This window comes from Terrapene carolina, unplaced genomic scaffold, assembly GCF_002925995.2.
Source record: "Terrapene carolina triunguis isolate 2854851 unplaced genomic scaffold, T_m_triunguis-2.0 Scaffold633, whole genome shotgun sequence".
Taxonomy (NCBI): Eukaryota; Metazoa; Chordata; order Testudines; family Emydidae; genus Terrapene; species Terrapene triunguis.
In genome coordinates this window covers 1,643,178-1,667,052 of record NW_020664984.1, presented here as the reverse complement: position 1 = coordinate 1,667,052, position 23,875 = coordinate 1,643,178, and the positions used below count along the sequence as shown (strand labels likewise).

Sequence of the window (23,875 nt, the reverse complement as noted above, 5' to 3'; positions counted from 1 at the left end):
TAGAAGCATCAGTTCCATCCCCCTCAGCCAGAGGCAGATTATCTCTCCACACACTTTGCTAGTGGTTGTCAAATTTTAAATGGCCGAAGTATCACGGCCTCCACCACTTCCCTTGGAAGACTAGTCCTCACTCCAACAGGTCTTTTTCTTTTCCGTTCTACGTCGGTTCTTATACTGCATTCATCCATTGTCTATCTTAGCACCTTTTAGTAGTACATGAAGAAACGGAACTAACGTGCCCAAGGGGAGAAGTGTGTGCAGGGGAGTGTTTTGCTTCTTTTTTTTTTTAAACGCCCGTGCGCGCGCGCGCACACACACACACACACACACAGTTATACATTTATGTTAGAGTAGATGAGGGCAAAGAAATGCACCTTGCACTCAGCTCCTGAGGAAGTTCATTTCACAGTCTTGGGCTGACACCCAAGAGAAGCTCCGTCTCTCGCATAAAAGAGCTTTACCCTTATTGTGGTGAGTTCCATTGTGCCTAAAGAGCAGGGCTGTTGGCCATGGTCTTCCTCCCATAGGCAGAGCCTCTTTCTTTCCTATCAAGTCTGACTTTTCCTTTTCTTAATCCTAGCCCTTTATTCTGATAGCTATGCCTCCCTGGATCAGCCTAAATAATCTCCCCCATTCCTTGGTGTTTACCCCATTCAGACTCTTGTACACTGATGTCCTCTCGGCCATCAGGAAGTTATTACTTGGCTATCTCAATCTCTTCCAGAGCCAGTCCTAGGGATGTATGAACAGTGCACTCGCCAGCAGCACGCTGTTGGGGTCACCGTTTTTCAAAGCACTGACATTTACCACAGGGAACTGTCCAACATTGGCAGGAAGATGGAATAGGTCTTTTCCACCTCTGAAGCCCATAAACCAAAGTACTTACTTTGAAAGTACTGACAATAAAGTGAATTTCTTTGTGAACTAGGAAAATGGAAGAGGTGAGAAGAGCAGAAGATTTCTATGGGAATAAGGAGCAAGTGGTGAGAGTCCCTCCAGGAGGAGGAGAAGATGAGTTGCAGGAATAGGCGTTTCTAGACACTTCTCCTATATTATATATATGCACACAATTGGCACTGATCTTTCTTCATATATCAGTGCCTCTAGCTCACTAACCAACTGTGTTGCTATCCAACAATTTCCCTTCAATTTGTCAATATCCCTTTAGTTTTAAGATGTAGAAGACTGAATGCAGTTAAAGGGGAAATCACCCCCAAAACATATAGAGCTTCACTTGCTCCCTGGTTCGATGCCTCCACATATGCAGCTGAAGACCACGTTGACTTACCGCTGCTGTACTGCTCTGCAAACTGGGAGCCTGATCCTTCCGTGTTTATTGGCACTAGTAAGGGGTGAAGGATTGAGCCCACTGTTTGAAATGATAATGGACAAAGTCTTCATGCTTTCCAGGTTTCCCCGTCCATTCAGTTTTAACCCACAAATTACGGAAAGGGGTGGTCGCTTCATACACATCCCCATTACATCTAATGACAATTAGTTACAGGTATCACAAGTATTATACAGATTTAACACTATGGTCACACAAGTGATCAATAGTATTGCCCACACAGCTGTGGACTTCTGAAACAAGAAGTCTGTGCATTCTAACGGTATTATAATACATTAAAATATTCAAAGCTAATAGATCATATAAGGGAGGCTTTTAAAAATACAGGGCTTACTTCCTTCCCTTCACTCTGCAGTTTTCTATTCGTGTCTGTCACTTGATGCTGTGGGAGGAAAAGAAAAAAAACACATTTTAAAATTTACATGTAATCAAGAGGTATTTTGGTTGCTTGCACGAGAGCCTTTACTATGGATTTCACCAGCTTCCCTGCGATTCCTTACAATTTCCTTCTGCGCCCCCTAAAATAGATGTGGTTAATTTGGCTTTCTGTGGCATTCAATGGATTTTCTGACATAAGGAAAGATCTTAAGAGCAGCACAGGTGATATGAAGGTGGCCATACAAGAGTTTCTTGCCAGTTACTAGACACCAGTGGAAGACAGCAAGGGGTAACACGGCGAGATGCCACCTTTGAAAAGCTGTGCCCCATAGCACAATATTCTGCCATTGTTATTCATGTAAAGTTGTAACTCACTACTTGAATTCTATTCTATAGGAGTAAAGGAGGCATAATATGGTCCCTGAGTCAAGTGCATTTTTTGTCAGCAAGTGAATGGCTTCTTATAAACTGAGTATCAATTAGCTCACATGCTGTTTCATACGGCAGTTTATATGAACCGTTCGAAGTAGTTAACGTGGATTCATCCACTTCTCCCGTTCCCCGTCAATGTGGTACCTGTTCTTGAAACACTGATGTTCAATCCTGCAAAGTCTGGATCAACAGTTATAGTTATCAAGTTATATAAAGTTATATAGTTATAAAGGGCACTGGGCTTGCCCCTGTATAACCACAAAAATTAAGATAGTTCCTGTCCCAAAGACCTTCCAAACGAAGGGGTTTACATATTGTAACAGGGCTGGCTGCCTCACATGCATGCCTGTTTAGTACAGGGTCAAACTACAGGCAGCCTGCCTCAGTTTCCCGTCTTGGACTGTTCAAATAAATTTCATTTCAAGCTTTTTTGGGGTCAAAAATTACCCCTCACTGGGGACTGAGCTCATTAATATAAAATAAACCACAAATAAAATTCAAACCCCAAAACAAAGTCCATTCATAAGTCCACACAAAAAAAAGGTTTCTCTTCCTCCTCCCAGAACTTACTGCCTGGAGCCTTTGCCATCCTTCCCCGGCTTGGTCAGGTTTTCTCCCAGGCCTCTCTGCCATGGAGAGCCTCTCTCTTTCTCTCTGCAGACACTATCACAGCTTCCTGAGCTTCCCCCTTCATTGCAGCCACTTGCTGTCCTTTATAGGGAATTATCCAATTCACCCCAGGTGAACTGGATAATTCTGTCATCAGGGTTGGCTAGCCCAAGCTCTTCAGCCCTTAAGGGGCGAGCCACCCTGTTACACATTCTTTGGACAGGGAGGAAAAATTGACCAAAAAGAATTTTGGTAGAGTACACACATGAGTTTACACAGAATTGCACTGATCTACTGCTGTCCGCAAGCTTCCATTGGATTTCAACTTCTTGCTCAGCTCTCTCATCACTGAATTTTAAAAACTAATCCATAACTTAAAAAAATTACATGAATTTCTTGGATTTTATACAAAAGCAGCGAGAGCCAGGATCACAGCACCCTAAGCTACCACAGAGAACAAAAGAACACAATGGATTATGGAGATATACCTATCTCATAGAACTGGAAGGGACCCCGAAAGGTCATTGAGTCCAACCCCCTGCCTTCACTAGCAGGACCAAGTACTGATTTTTGCCCCAGATCCTTAAGTGGCCCCCTCAAGGATTGAGCTCAAAACCCTGGGTTTAGCAGGCCAGTGCTCAAACCACTGAGCTATCCCTCCCCCCTGTAGCAAGCAGCCCACCCTCATCACCTCTGTTTCCAGCAGAAGAGAAGTTGAGCTTATACCAGGGATGGGCAAACTTTCTGGCCTGAGGGCCACATCTGGCTATGGAAATTGTATGGCAGGCCATGAATGCTCACGAAACTGGGGGCTGGGGTGTGGCCAGAAATGAGGAGTTCAGGGTGTGGGAGGGGGATCCGGGCTGGGGCAAAGGGTTGGGATGCAGGGGGGTAAGGGCTCCGGCTGGGGGTGTGGGCTCTGGGGATGAGGGGTTGGGGGTGCAGGAGGGTGCTCTGGGCTGGGACTGAGGGCGGGAGGGGGATCAGGGCTGGGGCAGAGTGTTGGGAGTGCAAGAGGAGGTCGGGGTGCAGGCTCTGGGTGACGCTTAGCTCAAGCAGCTCTCAGAAGCAGCGGCATGTCCCCCCTCCGGCTCCTACACGGGGGCGCAACCAGGCGGCTCTGCACACTGCCCTGTCCGCAGGTGCCGCCCCTGCAGCTCCCATTGGCCGCGGTTCCTGGCCAATGGGAGCTGTGGGGGCAGTGCTTGGGGTGGGGGCAGCGTGCCGAGCCCCTTGGCTGCCCCTACGTGTAGGAGATTAAAATGTCTGGTGGGCCAGATGCGGCCCCCTAGGCCGTAGTTTGCCCACCCCTGACTTATACTCAACTCTTCACCCTGTCATGATTCCCTTATATGAAACCATTACTCACTACAAACTCTGATGTCTTGACCAATTGCTATGGCTGCCACAGCAAGGATCTGCTGCTGCAGCCATGCTGAGGAAAGAGCAGCAACGAAGATTTCTGAATGAATTAATATTAGTGAAACATGTCAGACTGACACCCTAGAAATGAGGTCCTCTGCTTATCCACTACAACATGAATGGCAGTGAAAATTTCCCCTATACTGCCCCACTATGTACCTCAAACGTGACCTGGAATACTCCAATTCTAGAGGTGGGAGGATCATTCAGTCTCCAAAAGCCATTCAATCCTTTACATCTCTCACAAGAACGCCGACCAGACAATTATGATGTTGTGTGGAGGATCTGTGATATAAAGAGGACCAAGACGCAACTCATTCCACAGTGGCTGCCGATTGGCCAACAGGTGGCAATGATTTTTGGCCACTTCCAACTTGGGTCAGATTTAAACTGGTGACCTAGCAGTGCAAGGTTTTAAACAGCCGCCCCAATACCAGTTGCCTGAACTGTCCAGCCCCCACGACTGCCAGACTTTTTTAACTGCTTGTGCTTGTTGCCATAAACTTATCGCATTGCAGACAAGAAGGATTCACCTCATGACTTAACTTTTTACAACTTCACCGGAGTGGTCGCATAGCAGCGCTCCCCCCACCTCCTGCAGGAGGTTCAGTTCTTCTGGCTGACTGCCCTACACAAAAACTGCTCATTTCCTTTATGATGTACTCAGCTATTTCAAGTAGGAGCATGGTATCTCCTCTGAAGATTAATTTATTTTCTTATACCCCGAAAAATCTTACTAGGAAAAAGAATTCACGTAGGCTAATTTAAACCTGCTCCAAAAAAGATGCCAAGTCTATACAAGTCTCCTATTAAAATTACATCTCAATCCCAGCTAAAGCAAAAACGAACAGGAATCTGTTCCGCCCTTGTACATTTTCTGTTTTTTAGAGTCACAGACACACACAGAAAAACAGATGATTATTTACATAGGAGTTCCATAGACACACACAGAGCTTTTCAGACAAAGAGATTTGGAGATTTTATAATCTAAGACAGACAAGCACAGCAAGGGGTAACAAACAGCAGGTGGGGACATGGGAAGGATGAGGATATGGTAGTGAAGGATCATGAGAGGGGCTTACTTAGTTCATTCTTCTCTATATGGAACATGTGGTACCAAGCATTTGTTTAAATTAATTATAACATAGGGACAATCAGACGGAGGGCAGGAGAAGAGCAATGAGAGGGCAACTGAAAGGAGTTATGAGCAGGAATATGAAGGAGAAGAGAGTGCAGTACATGGTACCGAGGACATTCAGGGAACAATATTTTACAAGCCAAATAAGCAAAAGGTTATTTAAAAAAAGTAAAACTAGGAGAGATTAAATGTAAAAAAGTGAACTAGTGCAACCTTAAGGCTGCACAGTTATAATCAAAGAGTAAGCAGAAGTTTAAATGTTGCCATGATTAGAAATTTGTCCAGGTAAAAGTGACGCCTTTTTGAAGATCTGTTCCTGTGACTATTTAGTTACATCTGGGTTACTTTTCTGGCAAAATGTAAGTTGCTACTACTGTTAGTACAGCAGAGCCTATACAGCTAAGGTAGGGAGACCATAACGAACCAGTGTCCCAGTGGAGAGCTGCATTGTTGGGAGATATCTTCTGGATGAGTCGTAAAAATAATAAGAGTTCCTGGCTATGTGTCAGCCTTAAATAAGCACACAGTATTGCCTGAAAAAGTTAGAGAACTTAACCCTGATGTTCTGATGCAAATTTCAACTTGAATTCTGACACCTAAAATGGACAGAGCAGTCTTCTTCACTTTGTATTGGAAACAGTTAGTGTTGTGCCATGTTTCACCCCAGTGGCCTGCGGGGGGATGGGGTTGAGTCCTGCTATTTAGAGTGTAAATATAAGATTACACAAGACTCCAGAAACTTTAAAAAAAGCATATATAAATGATAAATGCTGTAGGTGAAATACTGAAGATGTAGATTTAATGCATATGCTATAGAACTATGCAAGACTAAAACTATTGAGGAAAAAACCAAAAACAAATACTGTAGAGAATGAATAGTTGGAACACAATGAACACGCTCCACTGGATCCATGGCTGGGTCTCCAGGGAAACCCTCATGAGAAGGATTCCACTACTTTTCACAAACAGATTGCTGCATATTCTTCTCTTGGGCCATTTTATAAATCAGATAGCTGTGTAAATCGAGGGATCCCTAAGGGCACATGAATGGACTTCACAGTGTGCCACCAATAAAGAAGTGATTTGTAGATTGAGAAACCACAACAAGTCTTTTCAAAGAATGTCGTATTCTTGGCTAGAAACAATGGTATAAGAGTAGGCTGTTCCTTTCATATGTTCTTTGGCCTTAATCCTGCAATCGGCGTTGCCTGTCGATGGGCCTCCGGGTGAGAGCGGGAGTTTCCCTGCATGCATAGTGGGCCTGTATGAGTAAAACCTGAAGTCCTGCTAGGATATGCCTTACACATGCACTGCGATAAAGAAACGTACGGTTACTTTTAAAACCTCAGCATATTAGAAGATGAAACTTTTCTTCACTCTCCAAAGAATTTTTCTGGGAAATTTTTAGTATTCTCCCCTGACACATCTTCTGCACTTAGACTTCCATACAATCACCCAAAGGTCCCACGTCAGGCTGCCCCATCCTTCCAAGTGAGAAAGGCTAGCTGTGTTACACTCCGGAGACAATCAAGGTGTCTTTGGGGGTGGGGGGTGTCATTGTCACTAAAGAGCCAGCAATTCACTGTTCTTGGATGGTTTCTGTCAAACTATCGGTGACTCCTTGCTGTTGAAACCTGTAACGAAACTAGGCCTCGAGAATACACACCTCCACATCAATCATGCCCTACACCACCCTCAAGAAAATACCACAAGAAAATAGGCAGCTTCCCCAATTCCAGAAACTCAGAAGAGGGAGGGTTTGTTCTGATGTTACATTTTTAGAACTGACAAAATTGTTCATTCTCCACATTTTAGGTTACAGTGTCTGAGAGAAAGTTCCGAGGTCACCTGTTACTCCACCTGCCCTATACCTAGAACAGACTCCATCATCATCTGGGTTCTCTCTTTCCCCTCAGAGCTCATCCCTAGTTTGCTTGCCACTGCTGATCTGCACTTAAAGCTTATTTCACTGAGGTATACTGGCAAAAGTGCAGGCTTTTGCTGGTATAAGGTGTGTCTATACTAGAAGCGTTTGCTAGTATAGCTATAGTGGTGTAAATGACCAGCAAAGCTTTTCTAGTTTAGACAAGGCCTTGGTCCTTCTGACGTTTCTCACAATCCTCCATGTTTCCACTAGCCAAAATAATTTAGTATCATTGTCAAACTTCAACTCACAGCCTAGCTCAAATGAGAGCAGAGTTACAGGGTATGGCTAAGCTGTACTGAGGGGGCAGGGAGCGACTGCAAAACATGAAGGCATAACCGAGCTAGATTTAATCTAACCAGCTAGGGTATCAATAGCAATGAAGCCACAGCAGCACACAGTGTATGCATATAACCCATGCAACCCAGGTTATATACTCAAGGGGCCAGACTGCACTGAAGTCCATGCTGTCGTAGACTCACCACTACTAGTATCAAAGCTAGCTCGCGTATGTCTACATGTGCTGCAATCACACTTCCAACTGCAATGTAGACGTACCCAGAGTGACCACACTGCAAAACACTCGAACTACACAGAGTGAATGAATTAGCAGCTGATCAGCTGTAACATGAGCTACTGCATCCCCAACTGCATTACCAGCTTGAAGCTTCAACCCATCCCTCCTGATGGACCAGCTAGCTCAAGCTTAAATCACCCCTTAACTCAAGCTAGATTTCTGTGGGGGACGGGACGGGAGTCATATTAGGAGCAAAACTCAGGCTACACCTCAAGCTAACAGTGCAGTGAAGACAAGCCCTAAGTCAGTAATGAAAATATTTCACTGTGCCACAATATTACCCTTTGATAACAGAGATATGTCTTTGCTAAATTTCTCTCTTACCTTAAGCTTCTGGGCTTCTCCCCTAACTTTCAGGAGCTCCGTGATAGAATCTACAAAGCCCTGGTAATGGAAGTTGCACATTTTCTCAATCTCTCGGTCATGGTTTCGAATTCTGGCTTCCAGCTTTTCCATGAAACGACCATGCTCTTCGCCATCATAGACAGACCTAAGAAAGAGTTTCCACAGAGGTTAGAATTGCGTCACCTGTTTATATAATTACTTAGAATAAATTCACAAAATGCTAGTCGTTAAACCATAACCAATAGCCTATGGACCAAGTTGGGTGGGGTGGGGTGGGTGGGGGGCATGTAAAGTGGCACTTTACTTCTGGTTTTAACTCGTGTTTAAGAATATTCTTGTCTCACACTCATGTTTTCCTCTTTTCCATTCAACAAACATTTGCTTTCATTCCTGTTTCTCTCTCAGACCACAGTGTGTCTATTCAGAGCACTGGTAACTGGACACAGAACCTTCCACCTCTATTTAGGTCAGCAGTTCAAATCCAGCTAAGCCAGGAGAGACCAAAACGGGCTGCGATTGGACGGGTGATTGGTGGCCTTTATGAAGTGACTCTCTGGGCTTCAGATCAGCTCCCAGAGGACAAGTCACATGAGAAAAGCACAGTCTCTGCTGACACAAATTGCCCCCTTGTTACCACGGTCAGCAGAGCTGCTGGAATAAGTGGGACATGGGACTGAACTCCCCACCTCACCTCCCAAGTGGTCCTTCATTGTCAGAGGTAATGAACAAAGGCAGGAAGGCCTGGGGGGAAGCTTGCATTCATCTTCCATGCTGGGGACAAATAGGTAATCTCGAATGGGGTCAATCCAATAACATCCATACGCATTAAATTCACACACACGGAAGTCATTCAACAGGACTTCTTGGGTTCCCATATTTATTCAAACAGAGAACTCCCATATAAGATTTGATTACTCCCTGCATGGAAAGCTCAGTTTGACACCTAAAAACAAACAAAATCAAACAATGTTCTTTTTGCTCCATACATCAGAGACAGAAAACACTGTAACAGCATCATCACCGACAATTCTGTGAGGCAGACTAGATTATATACAACTCATCCATCAGCAGATGGATTGCCTCTGTAAGCCTAACAAACTTGGTCTGGGCAACAAACTAAGCAGATGTTATTCCAGAAAGATAAGAGTGATGTAAAGTATGAAAGGTACTTTTTTTCTGATCATAAGCACATTAAAACTTTTCCGCTCATGCTAGAAAATTAAATACAAGCTTACAATCCACAGGATATCCCGAAGACTGTGACAATTTTAAGACATCTAATTCTGAATTTAGCCTTCTTGACTGACTCGCTGATTCTCCTGCAAACCTCGAAGTTTACAGCAAGTGTGTTAAAAAGTGATGTTATGTAATTTCAGAGACCGATTATCTTAATTCACTACTGCTGTCCAGTGATTTGAAAGGTTGGGGATGAAAAGAAACTACAGAAATACAAAAAAAAAAAAAACCCAACAGATGTATCAAAGTAACCCTTTAGAGGAGGCGGTCAACTAGGTGGCTTCTAGTGAACATTTTAAGTAATGCTGGGGGAGAAAAGTACCTAAGTGATTTAGGAACAGGTCTGGCTTTTGGTGGCGTTTGTGCTCCTAAATCACTTGAACATTTCACTTTCTGAACCCAAGATAGCATCCCTCTGTCTACAGTAAAAATCAAAATGGGACTAAGCGCTGAGGAAGAAAATGTTGAATAATTATCCTTATGACATGCGTCTGACGAAGTGGGTATTCACCCACGAAAGCTTATGCTCCAATACATCTGTTAGTCTTAAAGGTGCCACAGGACTCTCTGTCCTTATGATGTATTCTTACAACTTGAGTTATGCACTTTCAATCCCCCATTCTCAGAAGAGTCGTAATAGGGCGGAAACCCTGCATATTTAGGGTCTTTACTTATTCTGCACTGATTGCAAAAGAAAGCTTTTAAATAAGTCCAATTCTACGCACATTTCATGGTTATTGACAAAAAGCAGAGTAAAAAGGCATGCAATTCTTTGAAGTTCACAACACAGCCTTCTTCAGTGCTATCCAGTTTCTGCCTTTGGAATAAGCATCTGAAGAGACAGCGACCTGACATTCACGAAAGCTAGGATGTTGCCACAGTATTGATTATGGTAGTTTTTATTGCACTGTAATCAGGTAGAAGAGTTTTGCCAAGAAATGACTATTTAGAACTTAGAGAGAGACTGCCATCTAGTGATGGTCTATTTATTTGCAATGCTCTTTATGTATATCCTAAATCAACACTGCACATCCTTTCTAATTACCTGCATCTTAGCTACAATCCAAAAATGCAAATATAATAGCATACGTATTATTCAGCTATATAACTCCTTGGTGGATGGCACTATAAATTTAAAAGAAAATGGAAACACTAATTGAAAAAGTTCCAAGCTGACATAATGCAGTTCCACCAAGGGAAAAATACTGTTTTGCATTTATATAACACCTATTATCCAAGAGTCTCAATATGATATATGAACATTAAGCAAGCCTCACATCTCCCTAATTTTACAGATGGCAAAACAGATACAGACGTCCAGTGACTTATTCAAGGCCAAAGAATGAGTCAGTGACAGGAAGCAACAAATCCTAGAAGTCCTAGATATCAATCATCAGCTTAAACTTAACACAGCTAAAGCCAAATCCCTTGTCTTCCCTTCCAAACTCTCCCCTTTATCCATCACTGTCTACACCACCACCATGCTCTCTGTCACAATGGCCCATAAGACAGGCATCTTCTTCAACAACACTTGGATCTCCAAGACCCAAACACGCAGGCCACATCCAAACCTTGCAGTTTCTTTCTCCATAGCATCTCGAAATTCGCGCCAGACTGACACCACACACGTTTGTAGACCAAAGTCCTGGCCCTACAAATGAACTCATTGTAGGCAGACTACCGTGCCTGTGTGGTGACCCACTGACTTCAACAGGACTCCATATGGGTGAAGGGACCCATATGGGCTCACTGCAGGATCGGGGCTCAAATTTTATTTAGGATCTTAAAAATCAAGACTTCTTGAATAAAGGAAAAAGCTTCTTTTTCCAGCGACAGCCTTTTAAACCAATGAGGGCCATTTTATTTCATTCTGCCAATACATCTGCCCCATTTTAATTGATGAGTCCCTAACCTATCGCCATCATATTATTTTGAATACCTGCAGCCGCTTCTAGGTTTTAACAACAAAGAACCGTTATGATCATCTAGTTTGACCTCTTGCTTACGCAGGCTATAGAACCTCACCCAGTAATGAATGCATCAAGCCCATAACTAGAGCATACCTTTTAGAAACACGTCGAAGTCTTAACTTCATATCCTCTAAACTCACTGCTGGCATATTTGCCTAGCGACCGCCAATTCTGACTCAATGCCAGTTCCAACACTCAGCTGTTCTTCTCAATTAAATGCTCCCATTAACTCAATCTTGCCATTTAAAATGACTGCAAATGATGAAAGACAAGATGGGGGAGGTAATATCTTTTACTGGACCAATTTCTGTTGGGGAGAGAGACTTGTAGAAGAGCTCTGTGGAGCCTGAAATCTTGTCTCTCTCACCAACAGAAGTTGGTCCAGTAAAAGATATTACCTCATTCACCCTGTCTCTCTAATATCCTGGGACCAACACGGCTACAACAGTGCAAATTCTTAGGTATTTTGGCCACACTACACTCTGCTGTTCGATCACCTTTCTCCCCCTACTATTTGCATTACTCCTGCATACTCTGACTTACTCTCTTACTTGCCTACTTCTGCCTGTAGGCATCCATCACCTAGTCTACATCCATTTTATCCAATTATTCCTCTTGCCCTCACTTCTAACCCTCTCTGGGACTCTATCCCATTTGCATCCAGGCTGAACCCTTGTAAAGCCCTTGGAAATGTTCCGACAGAAGTTTTCTAAAAGTGTTCCTTCTTATGTCTGCCCATTGGAGTTTTTGTTTACTGAGCACATAAAAAAAGCAACTTAAAAACAAAAAATTCAAGACTCAACACGACCTTGGATTGTGTTACTGTGTTTCATAATGCCCATGTTCATTAAACAAGCTTTGGTTTTGCAAAGGTCAACTGGAAAAAGCTTTCCAGGAAAGTTATAAAAGGCAAATGTAGTACCAGAGGCATAGCAGTTTCTGTCTGACAGTCTTGTTTTTAACAAAGTTTATCCCATACAGCGAGGCAGCCAAACTTCACCCATCTGAGGCCCATACTGTCAATCATCAGGGCCCTCAGGGCCCCATCCAAGTGGCATGAATTGGAGCACTATGAAGCCACCTTTATCTTTAACATGGTGGTGAGGATCTTTGCGACAGGCCTACACTGCACTGCTCCATCCTGATCCACTGCGCCTTGTTGTCTCTAAGCCACATCCTCATTCGAAAACCTGGATGACTACGGTCTGCATGCGGCCCTTGGGATTCATTTTGACCACTCCTTGCCATACATCTTGGTAACTCATTAAAATGCATTTAGGCACAGGCTGGGAGGATGGATTGGGGGGGGGGGGTTGTGGCTACCGCACAAGACAAGCCTGGAAAATAGGAGTCGAGGGTTCTGTTCCAAGCTCTGCCACAGGCTTCCCGCATGGCCGAGCTAGTCACTGAGGGAAAGGGCATAGAAAAGCTGTGTGTAAAATAGGGATAATGCTTCCCAATTTTACAGGGGGGCTTTGAGAGTTCATTCGTTAATATTTGCAAAGGTCTTTGAGATCCCCAGATGGAAAGTGCTATGGAAGTTCAAAGACGACTTATGCAAGCACAGCAGAATACTAATGCAACACTACAAGAAACGCTTCCCAAGCAAGGATTCAGCCTGAGTAGGAACTTCTATAGTTTGATCTGCATCCTGAAAAGAGTGGGTCCAATAAACGTGGTTACCAGCACTCTAATCTGTTTCAAATAACGACAGATTAAGAGCCTGACCCTGCAACCTTTACTCCAAATGGGAGTTTTGCCTGCTTTATGACTGCAGGATTGGATCTCCAATAGAAAAAAAATAAATTGAACAAATTACAAGAGGAGGAGGAGGAATGGGGGGGGGAGGAAGAAAAAATCTCCAAAAAAATTCCGGGGAAAAAAATAAAAAAAAAAAAAAGAATCTGGAACAGTACAAGGACATTCTGGGGACAATGAACAGAAGTGTCTTGCTTTTTGTTTTCAATTAATATGTGGAAAAAAAATTTGGGTCTGGTTCCGGACTTCAATTTTTATTTTATTTTTTTTCTTTCTTAATCTTCTGTAGTGGTTTTAAGGCCTCAGAAACATTTCTTCTCATTCGGCTACATAAAAGCACTAGCATTTTGTTTATTCTGAAAGTTAAAAATGAGATGAAAAAAATTAATTATTGCATAATATTAAAAAAAAAAAAAAAGATTAATGCAACATGCCCATGGAAGGGGTCAAACAAAGTTTGACAGGCTCAGATCTGTTTAGTACACAATGTGAAACACCAAAATCATTGAGTTCCTCTGTTCATATTCTTGCGGTTTGCAAAACGTCTGTGTAGCAAAGGGACACCAGCAGATTACATATAAAAAAACAAAACAAAACAAAAAAACAGTTCTCTTACTCGTGTTACTAATACTTGAAATTTTTTCCAATTGAAAATCTTAAGTATGCTACTTTTATTTGTGCACTTCCCTAAGTTTTTGCAGTGATGATCGATCAGTCAATCCACTTTCAGGTTTTCCTGAACCAGCAGAGTGTTCTGACATTTGGGTTACAAACACTGCCAGGAAACATTAAAGCCACACCACTCTTGCATACTTTTAATTAAAAATATTTAATTAATCATGACAAATTTTGTATTAACAGTCAAAGTGGTTCCTTTATTTGTATAAACTCAAAACCTGTATTTTCAACCTACATTGACAGAGTCCCTTTAACAACTGTAAACATTAGCAAACTACTAGGGGAAGTGGTTTATGTTGTCATGAGATTCTACTCTAGAAAGCAGTTCCTGAAAATAAATCCTGCTCTTTCCAGGGCTCTAACATGGCTGAGTAGCAGTTAAAATATGGTTTGACCCTGCCCTTACAAGCAAGTCCTAACCATATTATAAGGAGGTCAAGAAGCTATCCCATTGTAACCCCAATCCCCACAATCAGTTTGCTTGTGTAGCTAGGATGCTGATCTTTGAATCTAACCAGCGCAACATTAGATGGCACTGATTAACACCTTTCATGAAACATGGATTTCCTCAGCGCCTGCCTTCATCACGTACAGCAGGATATGCTGTGACTGCCAACTCTGTCATAGATGATGGTTCCTGCATGGCTTTGCTGGAATAGGAAACTTAGGGAAATAGGAAGTAGATACAGGGCCTTTAACGTTCCAAGGGCGTCATTTAAGAAACAACAGGACACAGGCCAACCAAAGCAAGTTAATGTAAAAATTCAGGCAAGCTACCACTCTTCCCACACTTGTCTAGGTGTTACACATAGTGCACAGGTAAATACCGTAATATCACACCACGACCGGGAACATCTCAAACACTAAGGCATACCTTAGTGATAGCAGCCTTGGGGCAAGGGGAAGATTGTAAAGAAGACAACAGTATGTACTGTGAATGCCTGGTTTTTTATTCAGAAAAACAATGATTTTATTAATTTGTTATGGATCTTTATTAATATGCTAAACTTCAGTAGCACTCTTCGTTTGAGATCTCAAAGCACCTTACAGCCATGAATTATGTCTCAACACCCTATTAAGTAGGAAAGGGATACATATAGATCACTTCCCCCACACAGAAGTGGGGCCACTTCTGGAGTGAATACAGCAGCTGCTTAATAAAATTACTACATAAGTTTAAGACAGGAAATTAAGAAATTGTATGGAAAAATTTAGGGAGTCTGAACAATTATCCGAGGAGGGATTTGGCCAAGAAACTACAGTTAATATCCCTACTCTAACAAAAGTGCTATGGGCCTGCTAATTACCATAAAAAGACAGGATCTCAATATTTACTTGACCCCTTCGGACCTATCTATACTAAAATTTTCTAAAATTCCTTCCCTTTACTACCACTGGATCAAGCTCTACCAGTGGGTGCTGGCAGCAAATTAGAGCTTGGCTACACAAATTATTCTGGAATAACTTGGTGAGAAATCTTTTATTCCAGAATAAAAGTACTTTTTTCCCAAATTAGCTTAACGGATTTTGGAAGCAGATTCTGGAATAAGTATCCAGACATGAAGTTGTTCTGAAACAGCGATTCCACTTTAAATTCCCACCCTACGTTATTCCAGAATACCTCGTGTAGACTAGCCCTTAACCACCCTATTGTGGTTCCCTGTTCCGAACAGGGTTAGACAGCACAGAGCCTAAAATACTAGCGCCCACTGTCCCTGTCTAGGCTAGCTCCCTCACTGTTAAAGTAAGTAGGAAGGCTAGTGCAGCAACACAGAATCACACTGCCAAAGTAGTCGTTAGCATGCAGACAAACAGGATACTGCAATTAATCTCATTGCTGTCAGTTCACTGTGTCAAGAATTTACCAAGGCCTTGTCTACAGACAAACTGTCCTTGGGTTAACTAGAGGAGTGTTTTAAAACCAATTTAGTAAACTCCATGCAAGTTTACATTTAGATGCTTATCTTGGTTCGAGTGGCTTAGCTTAGTCTTCTTTTTTTATAAGTCAGAAGCCTCTTTGTTGACAGATCATGGACATGAGCCATCTCAAACCGGTTGCCACTCACGTGTGCCACGAGTACAGATTCTCCTTACTAACAGGGCTTTGGAGCTGTGCTCCGGCTCCGCTCCAGCTCCAGGGAAAAACCTGCAGCTCCACTTTTCCGGAGCTGCTCCGGGCTCCAGCTCCGGGCTCTGCTCCAAAGGCCTGCTTACTAACATGCCATTCCTAAACGTATCACACTGTGGCAAGACCTATGGAATTACTTCACACAAAGATGAATTAAGGGCAGAGGATCAAATTTCCTGGCATTGTGTCATTGTTTTATTTCCTCACCATTTTGTATTTAATCGGGCCCCAATCCTCCTATCTTTGTTTTTATTTCATTTTTCACAAGGGGACCCGCACAAACTCTAGCCACTGTGTAATCATAGAATCACAGGACAGGAGGGACCTCGAGAGGTCCCCTGCACTCATCATGATAAAACATACAACGAATAGTGATCCGCAGCAGATTATCTCAAAGTGATTTCTCACAACACTGATTTGAGGCAGGGAGTGGGTCAGTACCAGAGCCAAGAACGTAAGTTAGACAGAGAAACTTAGCATATAAGAGGACTCTGGGTTCTACTTGGGCACCTAAATGAATTAAGTGCATATTTACTCTGGTATTTCTAGATGCTGGAAAAGCATTCAACCGCCTGATTGAACTGCTTCATGGATTTTGATTTGGAGATTTCTGAGAGTCTGTATAATAACTCAGAGGCTCTTTTTTTGTTGTGAATAGTCAACTAGCAGTTTTTCCTGACCAGTTTTTCCATGCCCTCTCTACTGAGTTACTGACCATTCTCGTACAAAATCCAGAATAAAGATTTTCAAATCAGGGAAACTGTCCCAAGTCTCATTTACAGTTGTTTTGGAAGAAAAGGTGGTCTCTCTTTGATGCCGACCACAGAGATCACCAGTGGAGCTGAGCCTAGTGGGCACGCCTCAGCATCCGTGATACTGTTCTTCTCCTTTCCTGCCAGTCATGGATGTGAAAGCAGACACCCAGAGCAGGAATTTTTCCTCTTCCTCTCTTGAAGGAGGAACCCAGGGAGCAAGACGCAGCCCCAGGAAAGGAAGTGCAGCCTCTCATCTCTTTTGCTTGCTGCAAAGAAGACCACCTGCTCCTCAGACACATCCTCTCTGGCATGAAGCAGGTCTTGTACTTTCCTGTGAACCTCCTGGTAGAATCTGGATGCCTGCAGCCAAGTAGCTGCAAGCCTGGTACCCACAATGCAAAGAGCTTCAGAGACCACTAAATTCTCCCTCCAAATGAATGCCAGCACTATAGCTCAAGATTCTGGAATGCAGCACCACAGGGGAAGCTCATCTTCCCACTAGCGATAGCTACCTCTGCTGCCAAGGTCTCGTGGAGCTTGTGGGAGATAAAGCCAGCAACATCCTTGGCGAGGGTGTCCTTTGATACTCAGTGGTGTTGACATGCATAACCGCCAGTAGAGGGTCTGAATAGCATTCTCCCCTGCTACCTCTGCCCTCAAGGGCCAAAAAAAGACTAGTTGAGTTCCACAGGTGTCACACTAAGAGACTAAGACCTAGGAGTGCAAATATGCACAGCCTAATATGTGAGCTACTTAGGGCCCAATTCTCTTTCCACTAAAGTCAACATCAACCCTCCCATTGGCTTCAGAGGTGTAGGATTGGGCCCTCTGTTAATATTTATTAAGTGCTCTGAAGCACCACTCAGTTGCTTATTTACAAGAGCAAAGCAATTTAAAGAATGTAATGTAGAGATCCCTCGGCCACATGTGGGGTGGAACACAGGAGCTGCTTTGTGCCAGCAAGTCCAAACAAGTCTTTAAGAAGAGGAAGTCAAGAATAATGACTCCAATTTAAATTAAGTTTGAACAGTTTGGTTACAATCTTCCTATTAGGAAACAGGCCTTTTATCATCTGCAACTAAGAGGGAGAGCTTGAAAGAAGTTAACATGCGGCGTTGCAAAGCGCCAGGAAATGTAGGGAGCTACCCAAAACCAGGCAGCCAGCATTGCTACAGCCAACAAGAATCCCCCCAACTGAGGCAAATATGAAGAGAACTGGCCATGAGCAAAGCTTTTAATTTCCCTCATTTTAGAGAACACAATGGAAACAATTCCCCAAGAACAAAAGCGATGCGTCAGTGGGCCCTACTGTCTCAAGCTCTTTCAAGTTGGAAGGACAGTTGATTTGCACCATGTGTAGGATAGGAATGCTAGCTAGAACCAAGCGAGATAAATTCAGCCCCTCCAAGCTGGTTAATATTAAACCGAAATGAATCATCTTTACAATAACGGTAAACAAAAACACTGGTTTACAATGGAAGAGATTTAGCAATGTGCCCCAGTCACACTTCCTTTGTTGGGAGTCTCAGTGTTCATACCTCATGTACTATTGTTGGCAAAAGTGTTGAAATATGGGTCAGTCACATGCGTAAATGCCAGAGGACATGGTATTAAAGACACCACAATGTCCTCAACTCACCTCTGCTTGGCCTACCATGGTGTTCCAGCACATTCAGTTCTTTATTAAAGATAAAGCAAAGGGGAACATAGAATGGCTTGGATGCATAGCGTATGTGCTACAACACAGAGAGAAAAAGCTGAATTAGAGATATCAATGTTCCTATTTTGGTGTGCATAGAGCTCTGTCCTTTAATAAAACTACTAAATAAAAACTGCATTGTTTAAAATGAAAGTAGCTATAAATTAATTGGAATACAATTCAGCTCTCTCTCATTCCTCAAGGGCAGAAAGAGTAGGGAGGTGATTTTACCTCTGTATATTGCATTGGTGAGACCGATATTGGAACCTTGCACCCAGTTCTGGCATCCACATTTTAAAAACGATTGAAAATTTTGGAGAAGCTGCAGAAAAGACCCACAAAAATTATTTGAGAACTGAGAAAATTCCTTACAGTGAGAGACCTAAAAAGCTACATCTGTTTAACTTATCAAAAAGAAAATCAAGAGGTGACTTGTTTACAATATAAAGTACCTTTTGGAGGAGAAAATACCAGGTATTAATGGGCTCTTTTTTCTAGTGGAGAAAGGCATATCAAGAATTAAAGGCTGGAAGCTGAAGCCAGATAAATACAAATTAGGAATAAGGTACTAATTTTAACAGTGACGGTGATTAACCACTCAAACAAACTACCAAGGGAAGTGGTGGATTCTCCATATCTTGGGGTCTTCAGATCAAGACTGAATGTCTTTCTGGAAAATACGTGTTAACCAAAAAAGTTATTGGGCTCAATACAGAGGTGACGGGGTGAAATGTCATACTCTGTGATATACAGGCAGATATCTAATGGTCCCTTCTGGCCTTAAACTCCATGAATCTATGAAATGCAGGCATTTTTAGAAGGAGATCAGCCTTCCTGTACCTGTACCTCACTGAATCTCCGTCTCATTTTCAAGTCTCAGATAAACACCTATTTCTCAACTTGTCTTTATGTCTTAATTTCACTCTCCTTTATGAACTGTGTAACTGTATTTGAAATAGAGATTGTATCCAAGATGCCACTAATTCAAGGGCCAAACAAACTGTATGGCCACCAGAATGCGTGGTCTGTTCTCAAAAAAAAAAAAAAAAAAAATCGGACACTACCACCTGAAGGAAAATCTTCATTAGATATAGTAGCATTTGGGATTCTGTTCAGGTAACATTGGCAGTGGTGCACAAATGCAATCCAATATGTAGCAACACGGTGCAAAATAGTTGCATTACAGTGAATTTATAATTGTGGCTAATTCTCCATTATTCACACCACACTATTAGAAGATTCAAAATGACATCCCTGATTCCTGTCCTTGGAGAAGTTGCCCCTTTTGCTCCCACCCAACAAGCTATCTTTGTTTCCTCCATTGCCTACAGAAATGATTTACTTGCTAATATCGGCGATAACTAGCTCAACCCTTTTCATAAGGTTGAGGGTAACCTGGGCTCCTCCTTCAGCTGGCTCTTCGGCAGCTAAGCACAAATATAGTGTGTTCCATACAAACCATTGTTCTAGCCTGCAGAGAGTTGGAAAGGAAAATGGGATTATTTTATATACACTAAGATAGAGTACAATTCCCATTTGACAACTGTTAAAGGTGACAATAGAGATGAAGACCCTAAAATCCGACCTACCATATCTCAAGATTTACAACCTGCTATAGAAAGTCTTGCAGCAATCATTATTGGCAAAGAAAAACTATTCTCAAAGCAGTGATCAGTCACTGACGCTGGGGCATAAACACTTACACTTCAGCATAGTCAGATGCCCTATAAACTGTTGAAAATGCTATGCAAACAAAGCTTCCAATTTCAGCTGCATATAGAAAAAACTGGAGCAAACAGTATGCAAAAATATGCTCTTGGTTCAGAATATTAATAACTGAATAAAACATATTTTCAAACTTTTAAAGTGTTAATACTGTAGTCACTACACCTTTACAAAACACATTAGAATACCAAAAAAAATTTAATATCAAACTTTAAAGATTCAAATAGGAAGCTGCCATTCTGGTAACCTGACAATGTAGATAAAGCAGCTCCCATGGGAAAGTATATGAAATCAAGTGACTCAAATTGTAAATTCTATTCCGTCTTCCCGTCACAACTTGAAAGTCCCCTACTTAAAACATGCCCTAAGTTGCAAGAGCCCCATTCCCCATGACCTGGACCAACTTCTTGGAAGAATCTGTACAGTGGCAATTCTCACTTACAGACACCACCAACATAGATAGTTATCAGAGATTGAGAAATAGCGAAAAGTAAAAAAACCAGAGCAGCTTTCCACTACCAAAAACAAAAAAAAAAAAAAAAAAAAAAAAAGCTACAATTTGAAACATAGCTGCCAATGAAATTATTCCAGCTCTATAAATAATTTGTAATACCTGCAAGGCACAGATTGATGGAATGGATCCAGTTTGCTTCCAAGTTACACATTCATAACAATCATAACATCCTCCCCCTTCGACATGTAAGATTGCCTAATTTAAAAAAAAAAATCCATGCAATACATCTTTTAGCAACATACTATTGTTTATTATTTGTAATGTGGTACCACCTAGTGGCCTCAATCACAGAAAGGCCCAGTTATGCTGGGCTCTATATAAACATAACAAAAAGACAGTCCCTGTCCTGTCTCCCTCTTCCCCAGTAACTAGATCCAGAGCTGCTTTCACAGTAGTTCTAAACTCAGTAACTATTTCATGCATTTAAGGCTCAGCTTTGTTTACATATAAAAAGGACAAGCCAGCAGCAAGATCAATAACAGGTTAGACAGATAGAGAGGCTTTTGAACGGAGTAGCTAGAACTTCTGCTGTAGTGCCTTCCAGAATCTAGGGCCAGACCCTGTGTGAGGTAAAAAGGACCATGAAACTAGTCATTGTCAGAATTCCTTCATCAGGTTAGGATTTCTCCATTTTTCCCCTCACACACACACCGGAAGTTAATCAAGTTATGTCACTTTCATGCCAGGAAGGGATGGACTGGTATTGTTATTTCTATTACTGAATAGGCACAACGGATGGGAGTAATGGAGTAAGATGTAGTCCTGGGCACGGTGAGAACACTGGCCACTCTGCATATAATTGTTTCATACCTCAAACATCACACATTAGTACAATAAAGTTCAAAAAGCATCCAGACATTGGGAAATGTCTCACTCCAGTGACAGCAGCTTTGCATTAATGGTGATTAGGTACTGAAGATATAGCTTACTTGTAAGTGTATGTCTATCTAAGGCATATCTTTAGTCCCCATTACCACAGTAGGGGGAGGGGGCTCACAATCATTAGGGTATTTATCTCACAATGCCCGTGAGGTAGGAAAGTACAATTACTCCCAACAATCTTTTTATTTTTTTATATATTAACCTACAGCAAGGAAACTGAGGCAAGAGAATATGCAACTTGCCCAAGATAAAACAGGAATCCAGCACGGGGGACTGTACTGGGGTCTCTGAGTCCCAGGCTAGCACCACTGGACGACGAAGTCAGCTCTCGTGTTGACTTACTGTGTGGCCTTCTTTGGATAAATCACTTAATTGTTGTGCCTCGGTTTCCCATTTGTAAATTGAGGATATATTTGATGATGATATATTTACATTAAGAAAGCACCCAGAGGCTCTAACTGGCATCAGTGAGTCGGGGGTGAATGCTGGAGAAACACAAGTTAAAGTCCTTGCCTAAAACAGCTTACAATGTAACTTAAGACAAGGCATAACAAGTGGGTATAATACACTAGAAGGGAAAGGAAGAGAGAGGTGGCAGAAATAAGAATGTGTGCTAACCCCAGGGTCCCAGGACCTTGCACGGTCCAAGTTCGAGTCAAGCCAGGACCCAGGGGTCCAAGCCCTATTGCTTTGCAATGTAGCTGCAGATCTATTTGACGCAGGTCCAGGGAGTCATCCAGAAGCATCCCACAATTCCATGGGGTGGCTATGCACATGACTTGACATTTCTGAAATCAAAAGTATGTTGTGTTGTTGTTGTTTTTAAATTGGGTAAATACCACTGGCCCTCTCCCCAGCTATAGCCAGTTGGCAGCTTCCGGCAGCCGCCAACGTAGAGGCAAGTCGTGGGGAATGATCTGAAGGAGAAGGTTGTGGTTTTTCATACTAATTTAGGAATGGGGTTTCATGAGTAAGGGGCAGCATGGAAGAGAGTCAAGACGCTTGTGGGAGAAGTGGATACATGCTGACAGAGAGAGAACTCAATAAAACAGACACTAAAAACCTGGTTTGCTCCTTAATCTGAGTAAACTAGATCATCCCATTCTTCAACCAGACATTTTCAGTGACACCACCATCTAGTGTTGTAAATCCTAAATTGCGTTTAGTTTAGGCTTCTCTTCAAGCAGTCACCGTGCCAAACAACATGCAGCTTGATTTCGGTGTGAAGGTGACTAAAATGAGTCCAGACTGATTACCTGGAAGTCCCCAAGTTGAACTTCAAGCACAGAGCAGCTGAAGCCAGGTACTTCAGCTGATGAGCAATCCAGACTCCAATTGCAGTGGATTTCATAAGAGTTTAAGCCAGACACAGAACCAACAAAGAGGAAAGTTCTCAGAAAAAACAAACCCAAACAGCAGTTACCAAAAGCAATCTGGAAATATTGTAACACCTTCTCCCTGAATAATCTACTATGGTTACAATTTCGCAAAGGTTATACTGTACTGAAAAGTAGGACAGGAGCCTGCAAACTTTACTCCGGAGGGAATTCTGTGGCAAAAAATTAAAAATTCTGTGCCCAAAAAATTAAAATTCTGCGCACAATATTTTAAACTTCTGCAAAATTCTGCAAATTGTAATTTGTCAAACAAATGTGGAGGCTCCAGCATGGCAGTGGGGAGCACAGGCCACTGGCTGCACGGAGGTGGGAGATCACTCTGCAGCTCGCCCCAGGACATGGACTCAGCGGTGAGGCTGCACCCAACACTGACACAGCGCAAGGACGGGGCCTGCCCCTCCATGGCAGGTGTGGGCAGGCAGGATCCAAGTGTGGAGGGGCTGAGTGTGGGGGGAGCCAGGTGTGGGGTGAAAGTTCTGTGTGGGGCAAGTTGGGTGTGGGCGGCTGAGTGGGGGATCCAGGTGCAGGGGAGAATCTGGATGCACAGGTGCTTGCTGCGGGGTTCCAGATGCAGGGGCAACAGAACTCTGCAGCACAGTCCAAGGTGAAGGTGGTTGGGGCTCAGCAGGGTGGGGATCTGGGAGTGGGCAGCTCATCGAGGTGGTCCAGGTGCAGGGGAAATGGAGCTCAGCAGGGTGGGGGTTCTGGGTGCAGGAGATGTGGTGAGGCTCGGCAGAATGGTCTGGGTATGTGGGGGGTCAGGATGCACAGAGGTTGGGTTGATGGGGGAGCAGTTCCCCATACAGTGATCTCTCCCCTCCACAGTTGAAGAGTGGTGGGTGCAGGAAGCCGGGGGGGGGGGGGGGGGGGGCGGGGGGTTTGCAGAGCTTTCTGCAGCCAGGGGAGATTTCCGGGGGTGGGTCTGACCTGGACCCAGCTGCTCCGTGAAGGGGAAGAGGA

The 23,875-nt window shown here is 43.0% G+C and overlaps 1 protein-coding gene across 1 annotated transcript in view; it reads right to left on the bottom strand.

Moving 5' to 3' along the window:
• EXOC6B (exocyst complex component 6B) overlaps positions 1 to 23,875 on the bottom strand; it is a 326,512-nt gene that overhangs the window by 250,008 nt on the left and 52,629 nt on the right. Inside the window, exons 2-3 of the mRNA XM_026659543.1 lie at positions 8,153 to 8,318; positions 1,683 to 1,730 (exon numbers count right to left, since the gene is read on the bottom strand). Coding sequence (XP_026515328.1) covers positions 1,683 to 1,730; positions 8,153 to 8,318 — 214 coding nt within the window. The remainder of the gene's footprint in view (positions 1 to 1,682; positions 1,731 to 8,152; positions 8,319 to 23,875) is intronic.